This window comes from Salvelinus fontinalis, chromosome 13 (genome assembly GCF_029448725.1).
Source record: "Salvelinus fontinalis isolate EN_2023a chromosome 13, ASM2944872v1, whole genome shotgun sequence".
NCBI lineage: Eukaryota > Metazoa > Chordata > Actinopteri > Salmoniformes > Salmonidae > Salvelinus > Salvelinus fontinalis.
This window is the reverse complement of record NC_074677.1, coordinates 53288305-53308934: the sequence shown is the minus strand read 5'-3', so window position 1 is coordinate 53308934 and position 20630 is coordinate 53288305. Positions and strand designations below refer to the sequence as shown.

The 20630-nt window shown below is 42.3% G+C and overlaps 1 protein-coding gene across 1 annotated transcript; it reads right to left on the bottom strand.

Annotated features, from left to right (window-relative positions):
* Positions 1–1960: 1960 nt before the first annotated feature.
* On the bottom strand, positions 1961–14314 carry abhd10a (abhydrolase domain containing 10, depalmitoylase a). Its single transcript, XM_055943468.1, has 5 exons — positions 14059–14314; positions 4648–4834; positions 4344–4455; positions 3875–4012; positions 1961–3552 (listed from the first exon to the last, which is right to left on the bottom strand). The coding sequence occupies exons 1-5, from the start codon at positions 14138–14140 to the stop codon at positions 3211–3213; spliced, it is 861 nt and encodes a 286-aa protein (XP_055799443.1). The 5' UTR covers positions 14141–14314; the 3' UTR covers positions 1961–3210.
* Positions 14315–20630: the final 6316 nt, after the last annotated feature.

Genomic DNA, 20630 nt, shown 5'->3' with positions numbered 1-20630 from the left:
CCTTGTCTCAGGATTGTAAGTTGGTGGTTGAAGATATCCCTCTAGTGGTGCGGGGGCTGTGCTTTGGCAAAGTGGGTGGGGTTTTTCCTTCCTGTTTGGCCCTGTCCGGGGGTATCTTCGGATGGGGCCACAGTGTCTCCTGACCGCTCCTGTCTCAGCCTCCAGTATTTATGCTGCAGTAGTTTATGTGTCGGGGGGCTAGGGTCAGTTGGTTATACCTGGAGTACTTCTCCTGTCTTATCCAGTGTCCTGTGTGAATTTAAGTATGCTCTCTCTAATTCTCTTGTTCTCTCTTTCTTTCTCTCTGAGAACCTGAGCCCTAGGACCATACGTCACGGCAAACCGGGCATGATGATTCCTTGCTGTCCCCAGTCCACCTGGCCTTGCTGCTATTCCAGTTTCAACTGTTCTGCCTGCGGTTATGGAACCGCCACCTGTCCCAGACCTGCTGTTTTCAACTCTTAATGATCGGCTATGAAAAGCCAACTGAAAATTATTCATGATTATTATTTGATCATGCTTGTCACTTATGAACATTTTGAACATCTTGGCATAGTTCTGTTATAATCTCCACCCGGCACAGCCAGAAGAGGACTGGCCACCCCTCATAGCCTGGTTCCTCTCTAGGTTTCTTCCTAGGTTTTGGCCTTTCTAGGGAGTTTTTCCTAGCCACCGTGCTTCTAGACCTGCATTGCTTGCTGTTTGGGGTTTTAGGCTGGGTTTCTGTACAGCACTTCGAGATATTAGCTGATGTACGAAGGGCTATATAAAATAAACTTGATTGATTGAATACCATTAAGCTTGCAAGGTATTGTAGCAACCTGTTTCTGTGCCAGAGCTCAGATAGAACTAGGCCTTTCACAGAAACTTGTCTGGCTGTGGTGGGTGCTCGTCATCTCTTAAAAACAAGTCTAGTACTGAAGCTCACATAGTAGAGACCCTGTACAGACACTCTGACTGTTAACAAATTGCTTTTCTAACTGTAAAAGGACAAGGTTTTTACAGCCGGGCGACCAGCTCTAGGAAGTCTTGGTGGTTCCAAACTTCTTCCATTTAAGAATGAGGCCACTCTGTTCTTGGGGACCGTCAATGTTGCACATTTTTGGTACCCTTCCCAGATCTGTGCCGACATAATCCTGTCTCAGAGCTCTATGGACAATTACTTCGTTTTTGCTGACTGTCAACTGTGGGACCTTATATAGACAGGTGTGCACCTTTCCAAATCATGTCCAATCAAGTTCTAGAAACCTCTCCAGGACAATCAATGGAAAAAGGAAAGGGTCTGAATACTTAATCGTTTTTTATATATATATACACACACTTGCGCACAAAAAAAGTGCTTTGTCATTATGGGGTATTGTGTGTAGATAGCTGAGATTTTTATTTAAATCAATCAAATAACGTAACAAAATGTGGGAAAAGTTAAGGGGTCTGAATACTTTCCGAATACACTGTGTGCCATTCAGAGGGTGAATGGGCAAGGGCAAGACAAAATATTTAAGTGCCTTTGAACGGGGTATGGTAGTAGGTGCCAGGCGCACCGGTTTGTGTCAAGATCCACAACGCTGCTGGGTTTTTCCCATTCGTGTGCACCAAGAACGGTCAACATCAAGAACGGTCCACCACCCAAAGGACATCCAGCCAACTTGACAACTGTGGGAAGCATTGGAGTCAACATTGAAGACCAGCATATCTGTGGAACGCTTTCGACACCTTGTAGAGTCCATGACCCGACGAATTTAAACTGTTCTGAGGGCAAAAGGGGAGGGTGGGTGCAACTAAATATTAGGAAGGTGTTCCTAATGTTTGGTATACTCAGTGTATATGTTAAGAAATGAGATTCACTTCATAACTTTTTGGAAATTGCTAATTTAAAAAAGAAAAACTCAAATGAAACCCTTCAGATAGGTATGATATTAACAAACCAACGTGTTTTACCTATCCAAAAATGCCAGATCCATACATTTTGGTACTTTATTTATTGGCATAAGCTTCAGATGGTTTTGCTTGTAGTCATCAATAAACAGATATGACCATAGTGTTTCGGTGAACTAGCCCATCAATTCTGCCACATAGTGATATCACCTATAAACATAACATGTCATAAATAAACTTAGCTCACAAGATTAAACATTTAGGATGTAGGTTGTGAGATGTTGGAAACCAACCAGAAAAACCTGGCTTTAACCAGCAAAACGGAATGTTTATTATACTAAACAGGAAAATCTAAAACATGGGCTGCTCCCTACACGGCAATGTTTTTCACCTAACTCCTCCCCAAAAACGTGCTTTTGTGCCAGTCACTCAAACCAGGCTAACATCTCATGATGCTACTGTTCAATCATTTCTTTGAGATCTGTGTCATTTTGGAATAGGACCCACTAGCAACAAAACCCATATGAACTGAGCCAACATTGAAAATAACCCCGAGTGACATAAGTTGAATCTACATAAAGTTCTTCATACATGAGTTGTCATGCAGTCAATATTCTGTTCTGACCTTGAGGGCAAAGTCAAATGGCATGGACAAATCAATACGAAAATAGATATGTTCTTTCGGCAATGGAACCAAAAGCAAACAATACCGACAGCATGGGAAATGAGCATGAGAATCATACAGTACAGTTGAAGTCATTTTTCCAACTGATCTCTTCACAGACAACCCCCCCCCCCCCCCCTCCCTCCCTCCCCCCTAGAAATCTATTCTGCTGGAGACATGTTACATAGTGAAGTGCCTAAAATACGAGTGACATTTGCTGCCTCCTACTGGTCTTTAAGTGCACATGCATACATAAAGGCACAACTGCCCATTACACTTGTATTTGTTGGGAGTAAAATTGACAGTGGAGAAAATAAATGTTTGCTCACAGGTGGATGTAACACACCTGTACCTGATGTGCCCTACTCATTAACGGTTTAACGAAATCACTATCAAACCACATTGTGAGAATAAATTTAAAAAACTTCACAGAAATCCCAATAAGTTTGGGAGTAGTGTGAACAAAGTGGCATGGCACCAGTAAATAAAAATCCCAACAAAAGCTATGGAGAGAGCCAGGAGAAAGTGTAAGAGCTCCTTTTCTTCACAGTATGTAGTTTGTAAAGTAGCACCTCGATTTTGTAACGCATCAGGAACAGAGCAGTCCTAGTGCAGGAAAGTTGGGATCGGGGTGGTAGGCGTCACCCATAGCATGGTCCAGTTTTGGCCACTCATACCAAAGTAGTCAGCTTGTCTATGAGGTCATCGATGGTATAGACTATGAGCTTGATGTCCTCCTTTTCTGCCATGCGGTGCTGGCCATGCTTACGCAAGATGACGTCAACGTCGTTGCTCAGCACACGCTCGGCTAGCTGCATGGAGATGTGCCAGGGCACATCCTGGTCCTTCATCCCATGGATGAGCCTCACCGGGCAGGTCACTGGGATGGGGCTCTGCAGAATGCAGTGCTGCTCTGCCTCCTTCAGGAACTCTGTGGTGAACGTGATGGAGCCCTCCTCGTTGTGTTTGGTAGGAACCACCCACTGCCCCTTCTCTTCAATCTCCTTCCTCGCCTAGAATGACAGACAGGTGGCATTTAGACAAAATGCTTGAATTAGATTTGAGGTGGAGACATTATCTAAGATGGCAACCACTTAAAAAAGTTCTCAGGAAAGATGTTTTAATTATAATGCCATCTGAATTTTGTTCTTGCAATTTCAAGACAAACTGCATGCATTTCAGAATTAAGGATTTTTTGTTCCCTTTCTTTTGAACCCTCCTTCAGTTTTTTGTTATGATCCATTTAATCAAGTGTCAGTCATGATGGGAAAAGTGGTCTGTAGAGCCTTAAGGTTTTTGACAACTCAAGATGGCTGACTCTGAATGCTGACTCACCTCAATAGGAAGTGTATTGAAGACAGTTACAAAGTGGTCAGCTGCTGTAGCGATACCAACCATGGCCGCAGTTCTTTCTGGACGAGCTATGGCTGCCAGGCACATCAGCCAGCCGCCCATACTGGAGCCAACCAGAATCTGCAACACCAGAATAATTATCTAGATCAGAAATGACCCTCTAATGATAGCATGGATATCCCTAGTGTAAATGATGCATGTATGGAGGAACCAAAGACTTCTGCAGGGAAAGTAGAGGTATAATAACCTAATATCCTCCACATGGCCATCAGGGCTAGGTTTAATATTAACTCAGTGGTCAATTCACACTGCAATCTGTAACAGTTTTACATAAACTACCATCCCACTATTATACATGAGTCTGTGCAGGTCTATTTCAGGTAATAATACTTTGTATTACACTGGCTGACTACAATTCATCTCATCATAGAAACAGAGAGGAGCGCCTTACTTGTGGCCCCTCCACAAGCTCGTCCAATACATATAGAACATCCCTCTTCCAAGTGCCGACAGTGCCGCCTACCATTTCACCTTCAGATGACCCACAGCCTGTATAGTCAAACCTGGGAAAGACCACATAGACTACATCGTCATGATATGAGCAGCCTATAACTCAATGAGAGCAATGCAGACAAAAAAACAACATTGGCAACAAGTCCTGACCAATTCAAGGAATGACATGCATACATGCATGATTGTAGAGAGAGATCAGACAGCTCTATTTCTAATGCGTGAAAATGCTAGGGCTAATTTACCTTAGGTAAGAGTGGCCTAGTGATTGGCAGAACTCCTCAAGGGCTTCTGCTTTCTTCCCCCCCATGTTCGAGGCAAACCCTGGCAAGAAGACTACACCTGGGCTCTTCCCCTTCACTTTTCTATAAGCCAGCTTCGGCAGGTCAGGCCGTGTTGCATACTGCACTGTAGACGACTTGTGTCTCACTCCTGGAAAACAGAACCATTACAACGTTTTGCATACGTTTCCCCCCAAACCATTGGGTCAATCTTGAAATACATGATTTCACTCAACAGCTAGCCATGCCGGTGTGACTTGGAGATGGTGGTGCTTTTACAATGGTTTTGTTCCAATTTGTATGCGTCTTGTCAAGTGTTGTAGTCCAGTCTCGAGATCAGAGGGTCTCGGATGCATTTCTACTCGTCCAATGAGGACTCGCCATTTCTGAAAAGACTTGCCCACGCCCAAACGATTGAGATTTATAAAACGTGGCGCGAGCCATATACACATGCATGTTTCCAGCTATAAATCAGACCTGATGTAAAACTGTGCGCGCATGAACAAGCCTTCTAACTCCACCTGAAAAACACCCATCATTCACCTTTTATGGTGACAATAACACCCTTCTTTGCTGTATACTATGGAAGTATTGGAATTAGGACAAGACAGTATCTAAAGGAAATAGCAATGGCGAACTTGATCAAATATCTTTGGAGGTGTTGGCAGAATGTTCTTTTGCAGGGGCATTTGCTGTATCTGACTTTCTCAAACACAACAATTGCTAATTGCTTTGGACCTGTAAACAGATGATTTGCATTTACTTTTTCCCAAACCTAAACATGCTGCTGGGCCCTCGAATTCTGAAACATTGACCACGGACAGCAGAGCAAATGAACTGCAGCGGTAGCCTACACACTTCAATGCAAAAGATCCACTGTATGTTCACCTGTCTAATTCTACTGTTGGCCTGTGTTATAAACCATGCTCCCTTTCGGATGCATAAAACAAAACCAAATTATAATAGCTTATCTAATAGGCCCAATTAAATGAGATGCGCATGGTAATCTGTTGTATGGCTACTTTGTGAATATGAACTCATCATGGCCATATGAGGAAATCAGTCAATTGAAATAAATTCATTAGGCCCTAATCTATGGATTTCACATGACTAGGAATACAGATATGCATCTGATGGTCACAGATACCTTTAAAAAATGGACTCACAATGGGCCTCAGGATCTCGTCAAGCTATTCCTGTTCATTCAAATTGCCATCGATAAAATGCAATCATGTTTGTTGTCCATTGCTTATGCCTGCCCATTCCATAGCCCCACCGCCACCATTGGGCACTCTGCTGATGTCAACGTTGTGAACAAACCGCTCGCCCCCACACAACGCCATACACATGGTCGTACTGCCAAATTCTCTAAAATTCCATTGAGGCGGCTTATGGTAGAGAAATTAACACTACATTCTCTGGCAACAGCTCTGGTGGGCATTCCTGCAGTCAGCATGCCAATTCCATGTTCCCTTTTATGGTCCCCAGCATAATGGGTCACCTGTGGAATGATCATGCTGTTTAATCAGCTTCTTGATATGCCACACCTGTCAGGTGGATGGATTATCTTGGCAAAGGGGAAAAGCTCACAAACAGGAATGTAAACAAATTTGTAAAACATTTTTTGAGAAATAAGCATTTTGTGCGCATGGAACATTTATGGGATCATTTCTGCTCCTGAAACATGGGACCAACACTTTACATGTTGCCTTTATATTTTTGTTCAGTGTATTTCACAAGTATAACACCATGAGTCAGAAAAGGTGAGGAATTTATTCTGCAATGATCATGGAAATTAAAAAAATTGAAATATGTGACCACTTCTAATTATATTAGAATCCAAAGAAAATATATAGGCCTAGATTTTGGCTCTTCTCACTAACATTTAGCTACCTGTTATTTTTTTTAAATGATTAAGCGTGTCATCATACTGTATATTCCCATTTGCCCAAGTCTCCTCCTAGGCTACTTTTGCATTCTTGAAGTGCAATACCTCAACCACCTGAAACTGTGCGTACGAATGGTCTAAAGATTGCGGGAGGATAAGCACATTCTTACGTCAAGATTTTCATAAATGCCAACCTCTGCATGATAACTGGCACACGCATGTTTTGGGGCACATTTTGTGGTTATGTAAGGTTTCTAAATGAGGCCCCAGTGGAGTAAAACAAATGATCAGAATGAATTATTAGCCCCTGTTCAGTCAGCGCATAAAAAAGTGCTTTGCCAAACCAGAGATCCACACTCATTTCATGACACGTTTATCTTATAGCCTATTAAAACCTGGGCTTTCTACTTTACTCGTAACATTACTGTCCTTTACATTTGTTGAAACATATCCTCAAACCTTGTCACGCACTCCAGAATTTCCTTGCTCCCCTAGAAGACCGGGGGAAATTGTAAGTTTATCATGGGCTGTATCTATCATTTACAGACCATGGTTAGTGATAATTTGAAGGGTGACAATTTGCCCTCAGAATACATTTTTCCACCATTCTGAATGGCAATAGAATCCATATGTTCCCCCCGGTCTCGGTCCGTCTCACTTAGGTGGTCTCGAACAACACTGGTCTTGTCACACCTTTGACTAATCATGGTCTGTTCTGACTAGCTAGCTAATGGTGCTTTCAAAACAACAACTCAAAGTAAAAATGTGTATTTATTTTTGCATAGAGCCTCCTATTGGTTAATTCTGATATTTTCGAAGTGGGAAACTCGGGAGCTCATTTTCCTACAAAGAGTTTCCGAGTGATGAGTCGTCTTGAAGGTGTCACAATACTGACAACCGATGAATAGCTGCTGGCGAGTTAGCCAAGTTAGCTGCAGGCTTGCAATAGCTAGGTAGCTACTTGTAACTAACTAGCTAGCTGCAGGGTGGTATGCAGCTGGCTGATGAAACTACGGCAGCGAGCAAAAGAAACGCCTCTACCATTAGTTTTATTGCTGAATGTACAATCACTGGAGAACTGTTGGATCGCCGTTGAAGACCGTCCTATCAAAAGGGACCTGAAGAACTGTAATATTCCATGTTACTCTGAAACTTGGCTAAACAAGGACACGGATAATATTCTAGCTGGTGTTTCTATGCATCGGCAGGACAGAACGGCAGCGTTGGGAAAGCTCAAGGGAGAAAGTGTGCGTCTTAACAGCTGGTGCACGATCTCTAATATTAAGGAAGTCTCGAGGTTCTGCTTGCCTGAGTTAGAATACCTCATGATAAGCTGTAGACCATACTATTTATCAAGAGTTTATCTATATTTTTCATAGCTGTCCATTTAGCACCACAAACCGAGGCTGGCACTAAGACCGCACTTAATGAGCTGTATAGGGCCATAAGCGAACAAGAAAACGCTCATCCAGAGGCTGCGATCCTAGTGGCCGGTGATTTTAAGGCAGCACGTCACCTGTGCAACTAGAGGAAAAATATTTTTAATCAACACTCTAGACTACCTTTACCCCACCCCCAACACACACACAAAGCTCTCCCTCGCCCTCCATTTGGCAAATCTGACAATCTGAAGCGCTCAATACGGAAGTGGTCCGATGAAGCCGTTGCTAAGCTTGTTTCGCTAGCAGAGACGTTGGGTTGTCACGATACCAGTATTACGATACTCCGAGGTATCGTGGCAAGGAAGCAAAACATGAAGTGGACAACATTTCTTGAGGAAAAAAGTCCTAATGTTGGAAACAAGCAGCCTTATGTGTCACCCAGAATCACGTTTATTTTCCAAGAACACAATATATTTACATACGATAGGTTTTTAAAGGACAAAAGAGTAAAGTCTGCTTTGTGTTTTCCTTTTTTCCATGGAAAATCAGGTATCCCAGTATTGTGACAACCTTAGCAGAGACTGGAATATGTTCTGGGACTCATCCAATGGCATTGAGGATTATATCACATCATTCACTGGCTTCATTAATAAGAGCATTTGTCGACATCCCAAAGTGGCCGTACGTACATATTAGAGGTCGACCGATTAATCGGAATGGCCGATTAATTTTTTTTTTTTTTTTTTTACACCTTTATTTAACTAGGCAAGTAAGTTAAGAACACATTCTTAGTTTCAATGACGGCCTAGGAAGATCAAAGGTAAGAGAATATTTGATGTTAATTCGTATTTTTGTGGTTTATGTTGGCTCCAACAAGGCGGAGAATTGCTGGGCGCTGTCTCACAATATTGCATGCTATACGTTGTACTAAAGTTTTTTTTTTTTTTTTTAATCTAACACAGCGGTTGCATTAAGAACCAGTGTATCTTTCATTTGCTGTACAACATGTATTTTTTTAGTAAAGTTTATGATATGTTTTTTGGTTAGATTACGTGACTGTCCAAATTTTCTCCGGACAAGTTGGTGCATTATGGCTACGTATTCACAATGTAAAACCACGATTTGTAGCTCTAAATATGCACATTTTCGAACAAAACATAAATGTATTGTATAACATGATGTTATAAGACTGTCATCTGATGAAGTTGTTCAAAGGTTAGTGATTAATTTTATATCTATTTGTGGGTTTTGTGAAAGCTATGTTGGCGGTGAATAAATGGCGTTGTGTGTTTGGCTATTGTGGGGAGCTAATATAAATATATATTGTGTTTTCGCTGTAAAACATTTTAAAAATCGGAAATGGCTGGATTCACAAGATGTTTATCTTTCATTTGCTGTATTGGACTTGTGATTTCATGAAATTATATTATATCCCTGTGGCGCTAGGCTAGGCAGCTTTTTTGATGAGGAGGATCCCGGATCCGGGAGGGTGACGCGGTAGAGGTTAAAAGGAACCACCAGCTTTCATATGTTCTCATGTTCTGAGCAAGGAACTTAAACGGTATATTTTTTACATGGCACATATTGGACTTTTACTTTTTTCTCCAACACTTTGTTTTTGCATTATTTAAACCAAATTGAACATGTTTCATTATTTATTTGAGGCTAAATTGATTTTATTGATGTATTATATTAAGTTAAAATAAGTGTTCATTCAGTATTGTTGTAATTATTACAACAAAAAAAAAAATAAGAAATCGGGCGATTAATCGGTATCGGCTTTTTTTTGGTCCTCCAATAATCGGTATTGGCGTTGAAAAATCATAATCAGTCGACCTCTAGTACATATCCCACCCAAAAGCCATGGATTACAGGCAACATCCGCGCTGAGCTAAAAGCTGGAGCTGCCACGTTCAAGAAGCGGGACACAAACCCGGACGCTTACAAGAATTACCGCTACGCGCCGACGAACCATCAAACTGGCAAAGCATCATTACGGCACTAAGATGGAATCCTACTACACCGGCTCTGATGCTCGTCGGATGTGGCAGGGCGTGCAAACTATCATGAATTATAAAGGGAAACCCAGCCGCGGGCTGCCCAGTGACACGAGCCTACTGGACAAGCTAAATGCCTTCTATGTTCGCGTCTAGGCTAGCAACACTGAACTATGCATGAGAGCACCAGCTGTTCCGGACGACTGTGTGATCATGTTCTTCGTAGCCGATGAGAGTAAGCACATTAAACAGGTCAACAAATCACAAGGCCGGATTACCAGGATGCGTACTCCGAGCATGCACTGACCAGCTGGCAAGTGTCTTCACTGACATTTTCAACCTCTGCCTGACCCAGTCTGTAATACCTACATGTTTCAAGCAGACTACTATAGTCGCTGTGTCGAAGAAAGCCAAGGTAACCTGTCTAAATGACTATCGCCCCATAGCACACATCTGTAGCCATGAAATGCCTTGAATGGCTGGTCATGGCTCACAACACCACAATCATCCCAGACACCCTGGCCCCACTCCAACATGCATACCACCCCAACAGATTAAAATCTCGATTGTACTCCACACTGCCCTTTCCCACATGGACAAAAGGAACATCTACGTGAGAATACTGTTCAGTGACTAGAGCTCAGCGTTCAACACCATAGTGCCCTCCAAGCTCATCACTAAGCTAAGGATCCTGGGACTGAACACTTCTCTTTGAAACTGGATCCTGGACTTCCTGACGGGACACCCCCAGGAGGTGAGGCTAGGAAACACATCCGCCACGTTGATCCTCAACACGGGGGCCCCTCAGGGGTGCATGCTTAGTCCCTCCTGTACTCCCTGCTTACCCACCACTGCGTGGCCAACACGACTTCAACACCATCATTACGTTTGCAGACGACACAACGGTGGTAGGCCTGTTCACCGACAACGATGAGACAGCCTATAGGGAGGAGGTCAGACCTGGCAGTGTGGTCAACCTCTCCCTCAATGTGATCAAGACAAAGGAGATGATCGTGTACTAAATTAAAAAGATGCCCGAGCACGCCCCTATTCACATCGACGGCGTTGTAGTGGAGCATGTTGAGAGCTTCAAGTTCCTTGGTGTCCACATCAACAAACTATCATAATTCAAACACACCAAAACAGTCGTGAAGAGGGCACGACAACACTTATTCCCCCACAGGAGACTGAAAAGATTTGGCATGTGTCCTCAGATCCTTAAAGTTCTACAGCTCCACCATTGAGAGCATCCCAACTGGTTGCATCATCGCCTGGTATGGCAACTGCTTGGCATCCAACCGCAAGGCACTACAGGAGGGTACATCACTGGGGCCAAGCTTCCTGCCATCCAGGACCTCTATACCAGGCAGTGTCAGAGGAAGTCCCTAAAAATTGTTAAAGGCTCCAGCCACCCTAGTCATAGACTGTTCTCTCTGCTACCTCACGACAAGCGGTACCAGAGCGCCAAGTCTAGGTCCAAAACGCTCCTTAACAGCTTCTACCGCCATGCCATAAGACTGCTGAACAGTTAATCAAATGGCTACCCGGGACTACTTACATTGACAACAAAACAATTACGCTGCTGCTACACTCTTTATTATCTATGCAGTCACTTTACCCCTACCTACTTGTACATATTACCTCAATTTACCTCGACTAACCTGTAGCCCCGCACATTGACTCAGTACCAGTGCCGCCTGTATATAGCCCCGTTAATGTTATTTTATTGTGTTGCTTCAGTTTATTTAGTAAATATTTTCTTAACTGCATTGTTGGTTAAGTGCTTGTAAGTAAGCATTTCACAGTAAGGTTGTATTCGGTGCATGTGACAAATAAAATGTTATTTGATTTTTGACATCAGCTCAGACAGATCCAGCTCAGAGGCCCAGCTCATGAGCTCCATCAGAAGCAGATATTAACTTAGATTGACCAATTAATGTGTTAATGAAAAGGTTAGTGATAGCATTGATTCGTTCTCTAATCAAACCAAATAGTTTAAATAAACGTACTGTTCCTGTATCATATCTCATCTAGATATGTGTCGAATCATCTTGAAAGGGCACGATGCACATCCCTACTAGATTCCTTTCTTCTTTTCCTCACTCATTTTCCTTTCCTAGCTTCCTCTCCTCTGCTGGCCGTGGTTAATTCCTACCACATACAGTACCAGTCAAAAGTTTGAACACCTACTCACGCAAGGGGTTTTCATTAGTGTTACTATTTTCTACATTGTAGAATAATAGTGAAGACATCAAAACAATGAAATAGCACATATGGAATCTTGTAGTAACCAAAGTGTTAAATCAAAATAAATGTTATATTTGAGATTCTTCAAAGTAGCCACCCTTTGCCTAGATGACAGCTTTGCACACTCTTGGCATACTCTCAACCAACTTCATGAGGTCAGTCACCTGGAATGCATTTCAATTAACAGGTGGGCCTTGTTAAAAGTTAAATTCTACAAATTATTTCCTTCTCAATGCATTTGAGCCAATCAGTTGTGTTGTGACAAGACAGGGCTGGTATTCAGAAGATAGCCCAAATAAATGGTTCAGAGTTCAAGTAACAGACACATCTCAACGTCAACTATTCAGAGGAGACAGCATGAATCAGGTCTTCATGATTGAATTGCTGCAAAGAAACCACTACTAAAGGACAGCAATAAGAAGGAGACTTGCTTGGGCCAAGAAACACAAGCAACGGACATTAGCCAGGGGAAATCTGTCCTTTGGGCTGATGTGTCCAAATTCGATTTTTGGTTCCAACTGGTGTGTCTTTTGAGACGCAGAGTACATGAACAGATTATCTCTGCATGTGTAGTTCCCACCGTGAAGCATGGTGGAGGTGGTGTGATGGTGCTTTGCTGGTTACACTGTCTGATTTATTTCAAATTCAAGGCACACTTAACCAGCATGGCTACCACAGCATTCTGCAGCGATACGCCATCCCATCTGGTTTGGGCTTATCATTTGTTTTCAACAGACAATGACCCAACACCTCCAGGCTGTGTAAGGGCTATTTGACCAAGAAGGAGAGTGATGGAGTGCTGCATCAGATGATCTGGCCTCCACAATCACCCGACCTCCACCCAATTGAGATGGTTTGGGATGAATTGGACCGCAGAGTGAAGGAAAAGCAGCCAACAAGTGCTCAGCATATGTGGGAACTCCTTCAAGAATGTTGGAAAAGCATTCCAGGTGAAGCTGGTTGAGAGAATGGCGAGTGTGCAAAGCTCTCAAGGCAACTGCTACTTTGAAGAACCTAAAAAATAATATATTTTGATTTTTTTACCACTTTTTGATTTACCACTTTTTTGGTTACTACATGATTCCATGTGTTATTTCATAGTTTTGATGTCTTCACTATTATTCTACAATGTAGAAAATAGTAAAAAAATAAAGTAAAACCCTTGAATGACTAGGTGTCCAAACTTTTGACTGGTACTGTATGCGTGTACTCCTTTTCTTTCCTAGATTCCTTTCCTCACTCCCTTTCCACATTTCCTAGCTCCCTTTTATTCGTTTCCCTTCTCTTTTCCTCCATTACACCTTGCCTAGCTCCCTTTCTACTGGATGTTGTTAATCATTGGGAAGGAGGTAAGGAAAGGAAGCTAGGACAGCAGGATAAGGGAGCTAGGTAATGAGGAAAGGAATCTAGAAAAAGGATGCTAGGAAAGGAGATAAAGGATGCTAGGAAAGGAGATAAGGATTGATGGGGAAGGAGGAGAGGAAATGGAGGTAGGGAAGGAAGATAGCTAACCGACTTGGTTTTTGAAGCAGTGACTTCGTAAAAACATAAATTATTTTGAAAATCTGTCTAGTTAGCTTGTCAGTAACAACTCAAAGTTTTTCGTTATGCATTTAGCTAGAGTAAGCTAAAGTTAGCTAACTAGATTGCTAGCCTCTGACGTTAGCTAGCTTTAGGCAGAGATATTAGAAAAGGAATCTCTGCTTTAGGTAGCTAAGTTAGCTGTTACTTTGTTGACTGTACTTTGGTTGTAAAGTTAGCGACACCTGCCACCTGTATAAGTTGTTTATGAATGACTGGAATAATTATACCTTTAATAGTTGCGACATTAATCAAACTTGTATAGTAGCTAGCTACTCACCGGAAAACGTAACAGATTTTCTTTGGACATGTAACGTTAATTGGAAAATCCTGCTGAAATGCCTTGCTAGTGTAGACGCCATTCTGTACTGGGACGGGGGGGTGAGGCAGAGGACAAGACTCCGACCTTATCTAGTGTATTTGAATGACACCGACTGAATAGTTAGCTAGCCTTACAGTTCGACTCCTGCCACACCCGACACTGGAGGGAAAATGTGGGTTTGTGTGATCTAGCTAGCTAGCTGCTGCTTCTTGTTCATTGGTATCATGGAGTTCGCACATTTTGTTTGTGCATGCCGCCATCTACTGCGCGGGAGTGTGAAGGTCGAGCACGTTATATTTTGTGAAACAAAAATAAAAAGGAAGGGGGAATGGAAAAATGTGCACCACCCTACACCGATAGATCATTTTCAAAAAAAATAAAATCATAAAAATAAACACCACCCCATTCCACTACTTTGGCCCTAACTGGTCCTACACCAGGCAGACAGCCTGGGTGGCCAGAAGTCTTTCGTTCAACACACCTTGTAACTCTTCTGCAGTAAAATCTCATTACACCCAAGTACTTCTCTGCAGCTGCCACCGCAACATATATTTTCTGTGATTTACGTTCCATTTATGCGGTACAGTTGATAACCATGGCAATGAATGCTAAGAAGCTAACTTTACTGAAGCAGAAATTCGTATCACTCTGTATTGGCTTAGGTCTACTACTCACCCTTGACCTATAATCCCCTACTCTCTTCACTGCCTCGCAGCATATGACACCTGTTCTACTCTGACCCTGGCAACCTCAACCTGTCTCTCTTGCACAAGCACTTCTGATCCCCAGCAACATGGGCACCCCCAGAATTGGCACATACAGTTTTCTCCTCTGATACTACACATTCCTTTATCCCATGCCCTCCTGCACACTTCTCACATCTCAGAACCTCCCTCCTACACACTGCTGCAACATGACCATAAGCTTGGCATCTGAAACACCTTAGTGGGTTCAGCACAAAAGTTCTCATGGGATAACTGACAAATCCTAACAAGTCCGCATCGAGCTACCTTCACCGATTTAACAGTTCCCAAATTATTTTCTACCCATCCTGAGACTACATATGGGTCAGCCAAAAGGCAGGGATCCATGGTTATCCTTTGCATGACCATCGGGTGAGGCTCATACTCAGAGGTCTTCACCACACCTGCCACCACAGGTAATTCATCCTCATGCTCGTCAGGTTCAATTTTTGAGCCATCAAAGACAGCAGGGTACGGTTTGTACTTGGTGCAATTCTTCCTGAACACACATCTTCCCTCTGCACTCGGCTCTTCTTCTTCCTCGCTGTCCAAAACCACATCTATCCAATCACCACAATCATGCATGCCTTCATCCGCTGTATTGTTTGCAGAACACGCACTGAGGGCCTTTCTCCAATACCCAACTTCTGTTCCTTAGCCCAATTTACTAGTCTGCCTATCCCTGGCCTCTCCATACTCACAACATGTGGGCTGCTCTATATCTTAGAGCCTTTAAAATGGCAAACCAATCTAGCTAGTTAGCTAGCCTACTGAAAAAATATATTTTTTCTGCCCACATGAGCTGACCAGGAAAAAACTCTGGGCCCTAATGTTGCTTTTAAGACAACTGGGAACTTCGGGGGGAAAACGAGGTCAAATCCTGAGGCTACGTGAGGCTTATTTGATCTAATAGAAGTTTTGTAATGGTTAGGTTGTTATGAATCCACTGCTATAAGTGGATGCACATGGCATTTTGACAACTTTAAAAAATCACTTTATGTAGTTGTGCCTGTTGTCGTAGAGATAGAAAGAGGACTCATCATGGATATAACCCGCTTTAACATGGACGTTGCCATTGAGCGCTTTCACCAATTTAAAGTAGTCAACTGGGTGGGTATTCCTTTGAGTTGGGAGTAGTCAGCCAATTATGAAAAATAAAATGTACTACTTTAAAATGGAGATAGCCTCAGTGATGCTGCACATGCTGTCACAGACGTTATACCAATTTCAAGTAGGGTAAAGAAATGTGGAGAGTCTGTATATTAGTGGTATACAATTGAGTCTGTTCCATATCTGGCCATACCGGTGTGGTGAGATCCGTAGGGAATACTGCATTACAAGCGCTTATTTCAGTGGGCAGAGTTAGGCATGTTGCACTGGGACACGTTTTAAAATGATGAAAAGCCTCTCAATTTACAATGGGGTGAACTGAGTGGAGGGGAATCAGTTGTCCTCTTGGAAGATGGCAGAAATGAAAAAAAAGGAAAATGTAACATATGAGTAAATTGCACAGAACTTTTGGAAGCCCTAGAAAATAAAATTGAATGTGATGAGAGTAAGGATGAATTAAATGTGGTGGCAGGTGCAGTGATGATCGCCGAGAAGGAGCTGAGTGTAGAGGGAAGCGATGTGATGAGAAAGGTTGGCGTCAGGTGCAAAAAGAGGGATACGTGGTCCAGTAGCTCAGCGATGGAACCTGAAGTGAGTGAAGATTAAGTACCTGCAGTGAGGACCACTGAATTCGAGCCTCATCCCGACGATGACAAGGATGATTCTGGCCCAGTGGGAGTGAGATTTGTTGAGAGAATGGATCCTTGTATTCTGGCTGATCCATATGTAGTGTCAGGTTGGGTGGAGAAGAAGTTCGGGACTGTCGAGTCGGTGAAAGTAAAGAGAAGTGGACTCGTGATGATTTATTGTTTCTTCCATCCAGAGGGAGCGGGCACTCTCACCCACGTAACTCGGGACAAGAACTGTGACTTGCTTTGCTCTCCGGACCAGGGTGCCGCTGAAAGGAGGGTGGCATTAAGTGTTGAGGAGGATCAGCTGAAATGGAAGATTCCTGGTGTCTGTCATGCCTGCCATTTGGTGCGACGCAGATCCAGTGGAAAGCCTGGTGAAACGGAGAAGACATTATCTGTCCTGCTGAGTTTTGATGCAGTGGCTTTACCTGACAAGGTTAAGTTAGGATGTCAGTTATCCTGTGAGAGCTTTGGTTCCCGAAAATACTACAGTGTTTTAGGTGCCAAGCTTATGATCATGTTGCAGCAGTGTGTAGTAGGGAGACTCCTAGATGTGAGAAGTGTGCAGGAGGGCATGGGACAAAGGAATGTGTAGTATTAGTGGAGAAAGTTGTGTGTGTTAGCTGTGGGAGTGCCCATGGGGCTAGAGATCGGAGGTGTGCGGTGAGAGAAAGGCAGGTTGAGGTTGCTAACCCAATCCCTAAAAAGAAGAAGAAGAAGAATTTACAATGGGTCTGTCGTGGTTCTGTGTGGCCTAGTTATGCTAATATATTTGAGACTAGTGTATTGTGGTTAATTTCGTCTTTGACTTAATAAGTAAAATATATTTGAGTAGTAAACAGGGAAACAACAACGAGTCCCAGACAGTTTGCAATAGAACATACCAGAAGGGGCATCGTTTACAAGGCTATTTATTGGGTTCATGGTCACCACCAGTGTTTGGAATACATTGAGTTTGTTGACAAAACAGACCATGGGACACCTTTTCACACAGAGATTTATTTGTCAAAGGTCTGCGGTGGGTCTGTGTAAACTATGCGATTATATTGGAGACAGGTTTATAGCAGTCAATGTCATCTATTAATTTACTGTTATAGTACACAGAATGCAACATGTTTCATGAGCTGAAATAAAAGATCCCAGAAATGTCCCATACGCACAAAAAGCATGTTTGTTTACATCCCTGTTAGTGAGCATTTTATCCTTTGTCAAGATAATCCATCCACCTGACAGGTGTGGCATATCAAGAAGCTGATTAAACAGCATGATCATTACATAGGTGCACCTTGTGCTTGGGACAATAAAAGGCCACTCTAAAAATGTGCAGTTTTGTCACACAACACAATGCCACAAATGTCTGAAGTTTTGAGGGAGCGTGCAATTGGCATGCTGACTGCAGAAATGTTCACCAGAACTGTTGCCAGAGAATTGAATATTAGTTTCTCTAGCATAAGCCGCCTCCAACATCATTTTAGAGAATTTGGCAGTACTTCCGACAGGCCTCACAACTGCAGACCACGTGCGGAAGAGTATTTCTGTCTGTAATAAAGCCCCTATGTGGGGAAAAAAATATTCTGATTGGCTGGGCCTGGCTCCCAAGTGGATGGGCCTGTGCCCTCCCAGTTGGCTGCACCCCTGCCCAGTCATGTGAAATCCATAAATTAGGGCCTTGTCATTTTATTTCAATTGACTGATTTCCTTATATGAATTCTTTGAAATTGTTGCATGTTGTGTTTATATTTTTGTTCAGTCTATTTCTAAGTAGCAGCCATATCAGCCAGGCAAACTAATTGTTCTCACTATATGATAGAACATTTTTCTGCCTGACTGTGGCGCTCTAAGGATTTTCTTGTGAGCACAACAAAATTACTTATTTAGCTCAAACAGAGATAGAATTCAATGTTGTTTTCTTTGAAAAGATGGGCCGAGTTGAGAATTGAACATTCCGTTTTCTGCCTGAGTGTGGCACTATTTACCACAATTTTCTGGATTATTTTGTGACCAGAACAAAACGATATACTTATTTTACTCAACTAGAGATTTAAATAAATTGTGTTTCTTTGAAAAGATGGGCCTGGCTGACATGAAAGAAAAAAGAAAAAACATTAAGGGGAAAGGATCTACAGACACAGAGGCTGGTTATCTTTCTGCACATCTGTTTATTTACAATGCTCAACAAAGGATCAATTACCAGTGTGATCATATAGCTACCTCAATTTTTTTTAAATGGCCCAAACAACAATGCATTGGCAAGGCAATTCAAGCAAAGCTAATATGCAGTGATAATGTATTGGACCTATAGCTTACTGCACAAACCTCATTGCTACAATACTGTTTTAATTGGTTAATGTTGCATAGGCTTACATTTCTTAAGTCATGTTTAAAAAATCTGCTTGCATTTTGACTCAAAGTGATCTTGACTCAGAAAAGGTTGGTACACCGCTGTTCTACACTTTTCCCTGTTAACACTATCAACGTTTGCCTCTACTATGGCAATTGTGATTGAATCACGCGATATTAGCCGTTTTCAATGCAACATACCGAAACAAAACTTACTATGCAAGAGATTTTGTTGTAGGCATAGCGCCGAGTAGGATTCTATTGAATTGACATGCACTCCTCAGCCCGCACTCTACACAGACCGATGAGGCATAAACAATCAGAGCTGCAGTAGGCCTATATGCAAATAGATCATTACCATATATGGATCTGTGCCATTTACTTTGAACTGGATTGTGTTTACATCATGAGCGGTTATGAGTAGATGTGCTTGTTTTGAGATCAAAGGGAGAGCTGCATGTAGCCAGCCACCTGTACTCATTTTGATCATATCCTTTGCTAGATAGTGAGTTGTTAGCCTAGTTATAGATCATTTGTAGTCAGCAATAGGAGAGTGATTGCTTCCTATAAGAGCACAAAACTTGAACATTTCTAGACATCTTTAAAAAGCAAGTCTGGTAAAGAGCTGGGGGGGGGTTTTGTCTTAAAGGGGCAATGTTGTATTTTGAGATAGGCTTGAATAAGCCAAGTAGCCAATAGGCAGAGGGCAGCATAATTTGTCTGATTCTCTGTAATAATGGTATGACAATAATAATGCATTTTGTTTTGTAAAGTGGTTTCTTGCATCAAACAACACAACAGCATTTTTAGTCACCTCCTTTTCTGAAGGACAAGTGGATAAACAGGTTAATGTCAAGCCCTGCATGTTTTTTTCAAAGGCTCATAGAATGTAGGCCTACATTGAACACCACACAATGGCTGCTACCGTAGGCTGATAGAACAGCTATTTCCATGTTAACATGTTATGGGATGCATTTGCTCCATTTTTTGATGATAAGAAACTCTGGTTGGCCTACATTATGGTCAAATAGCCACAGTAGTCTACATGGTGTCACGAGAATTATGTTCTCAATGTTCATAACCCGATTCAATTAAACTACTCGGTCTGCAACCCAGAATTTGTAAGATACTGGTTGAATGAAACAGACGGAGGCCCAGCTATGATAGTCAAAATGTTTATTCACAGGCGCGCTAGTTCGTTGTACAAAACCATTCATTTTATACTAGCTCCTTACGCACATACTCTTGCACACAAACAGAATTCATACGCACATACATTTGCACACAAACAGTAGGTATCCTACGCACATACTGTATCAATACCCAGCCGACAAAGATTAGGGACCGTGAGAAGCACTCCCTGTCCTCCCTCAAATCTCTCAGTGGCCCCTAGCCAAGGTCGGCACTGAATCTTGCTCAGACAGTCTGTGTTTAAGATACTATAGAGACATATTGTACAGATATATTGTTTTACCCTAATTCTGACTAAAACTACACACATAATTTATTATAATTTTACTGACTAAGACTACACACATCATTAATAATCAAAAGAAAAAAAGAAAAAAAAATCAAGTTTATTTTATATAGCCCTTCGTACATCAGCTAATATCTCGAAGTGCTGTACAGAAACCCAGCCTAAAACCCCAAACAGCAAGCAATGCAGGTGTAGAAGCAGGGTGGCTAGGAAAAACTCCCTAGAAAG

Excerpts from the sequence above, each read along its gene's own strand:
- abhd10a (XM_055943468.1), bottom strand. The coding sequence starts at position 14,140 with ATGGCGTCTACACTAGCAAGGCATTTCAGCAGGATTTTCCAATTAACG. Across the intron at positions 4,835-14,058 it reads AAAATCTGTTACGTTTTCCG|GAGTGAGACACAAGTCGTCT; the intron begins GTGAGTAGCTAG and ends TCTGTTTTCCAG. Across the intron at positions 3,553-3,874 it reads TCAATACACTTCCTATTGAG|GCGAGGAAGGAGATTGAAGA; the intron begins GTGAGTCAGCAT and ends CTGTCATTCTAG.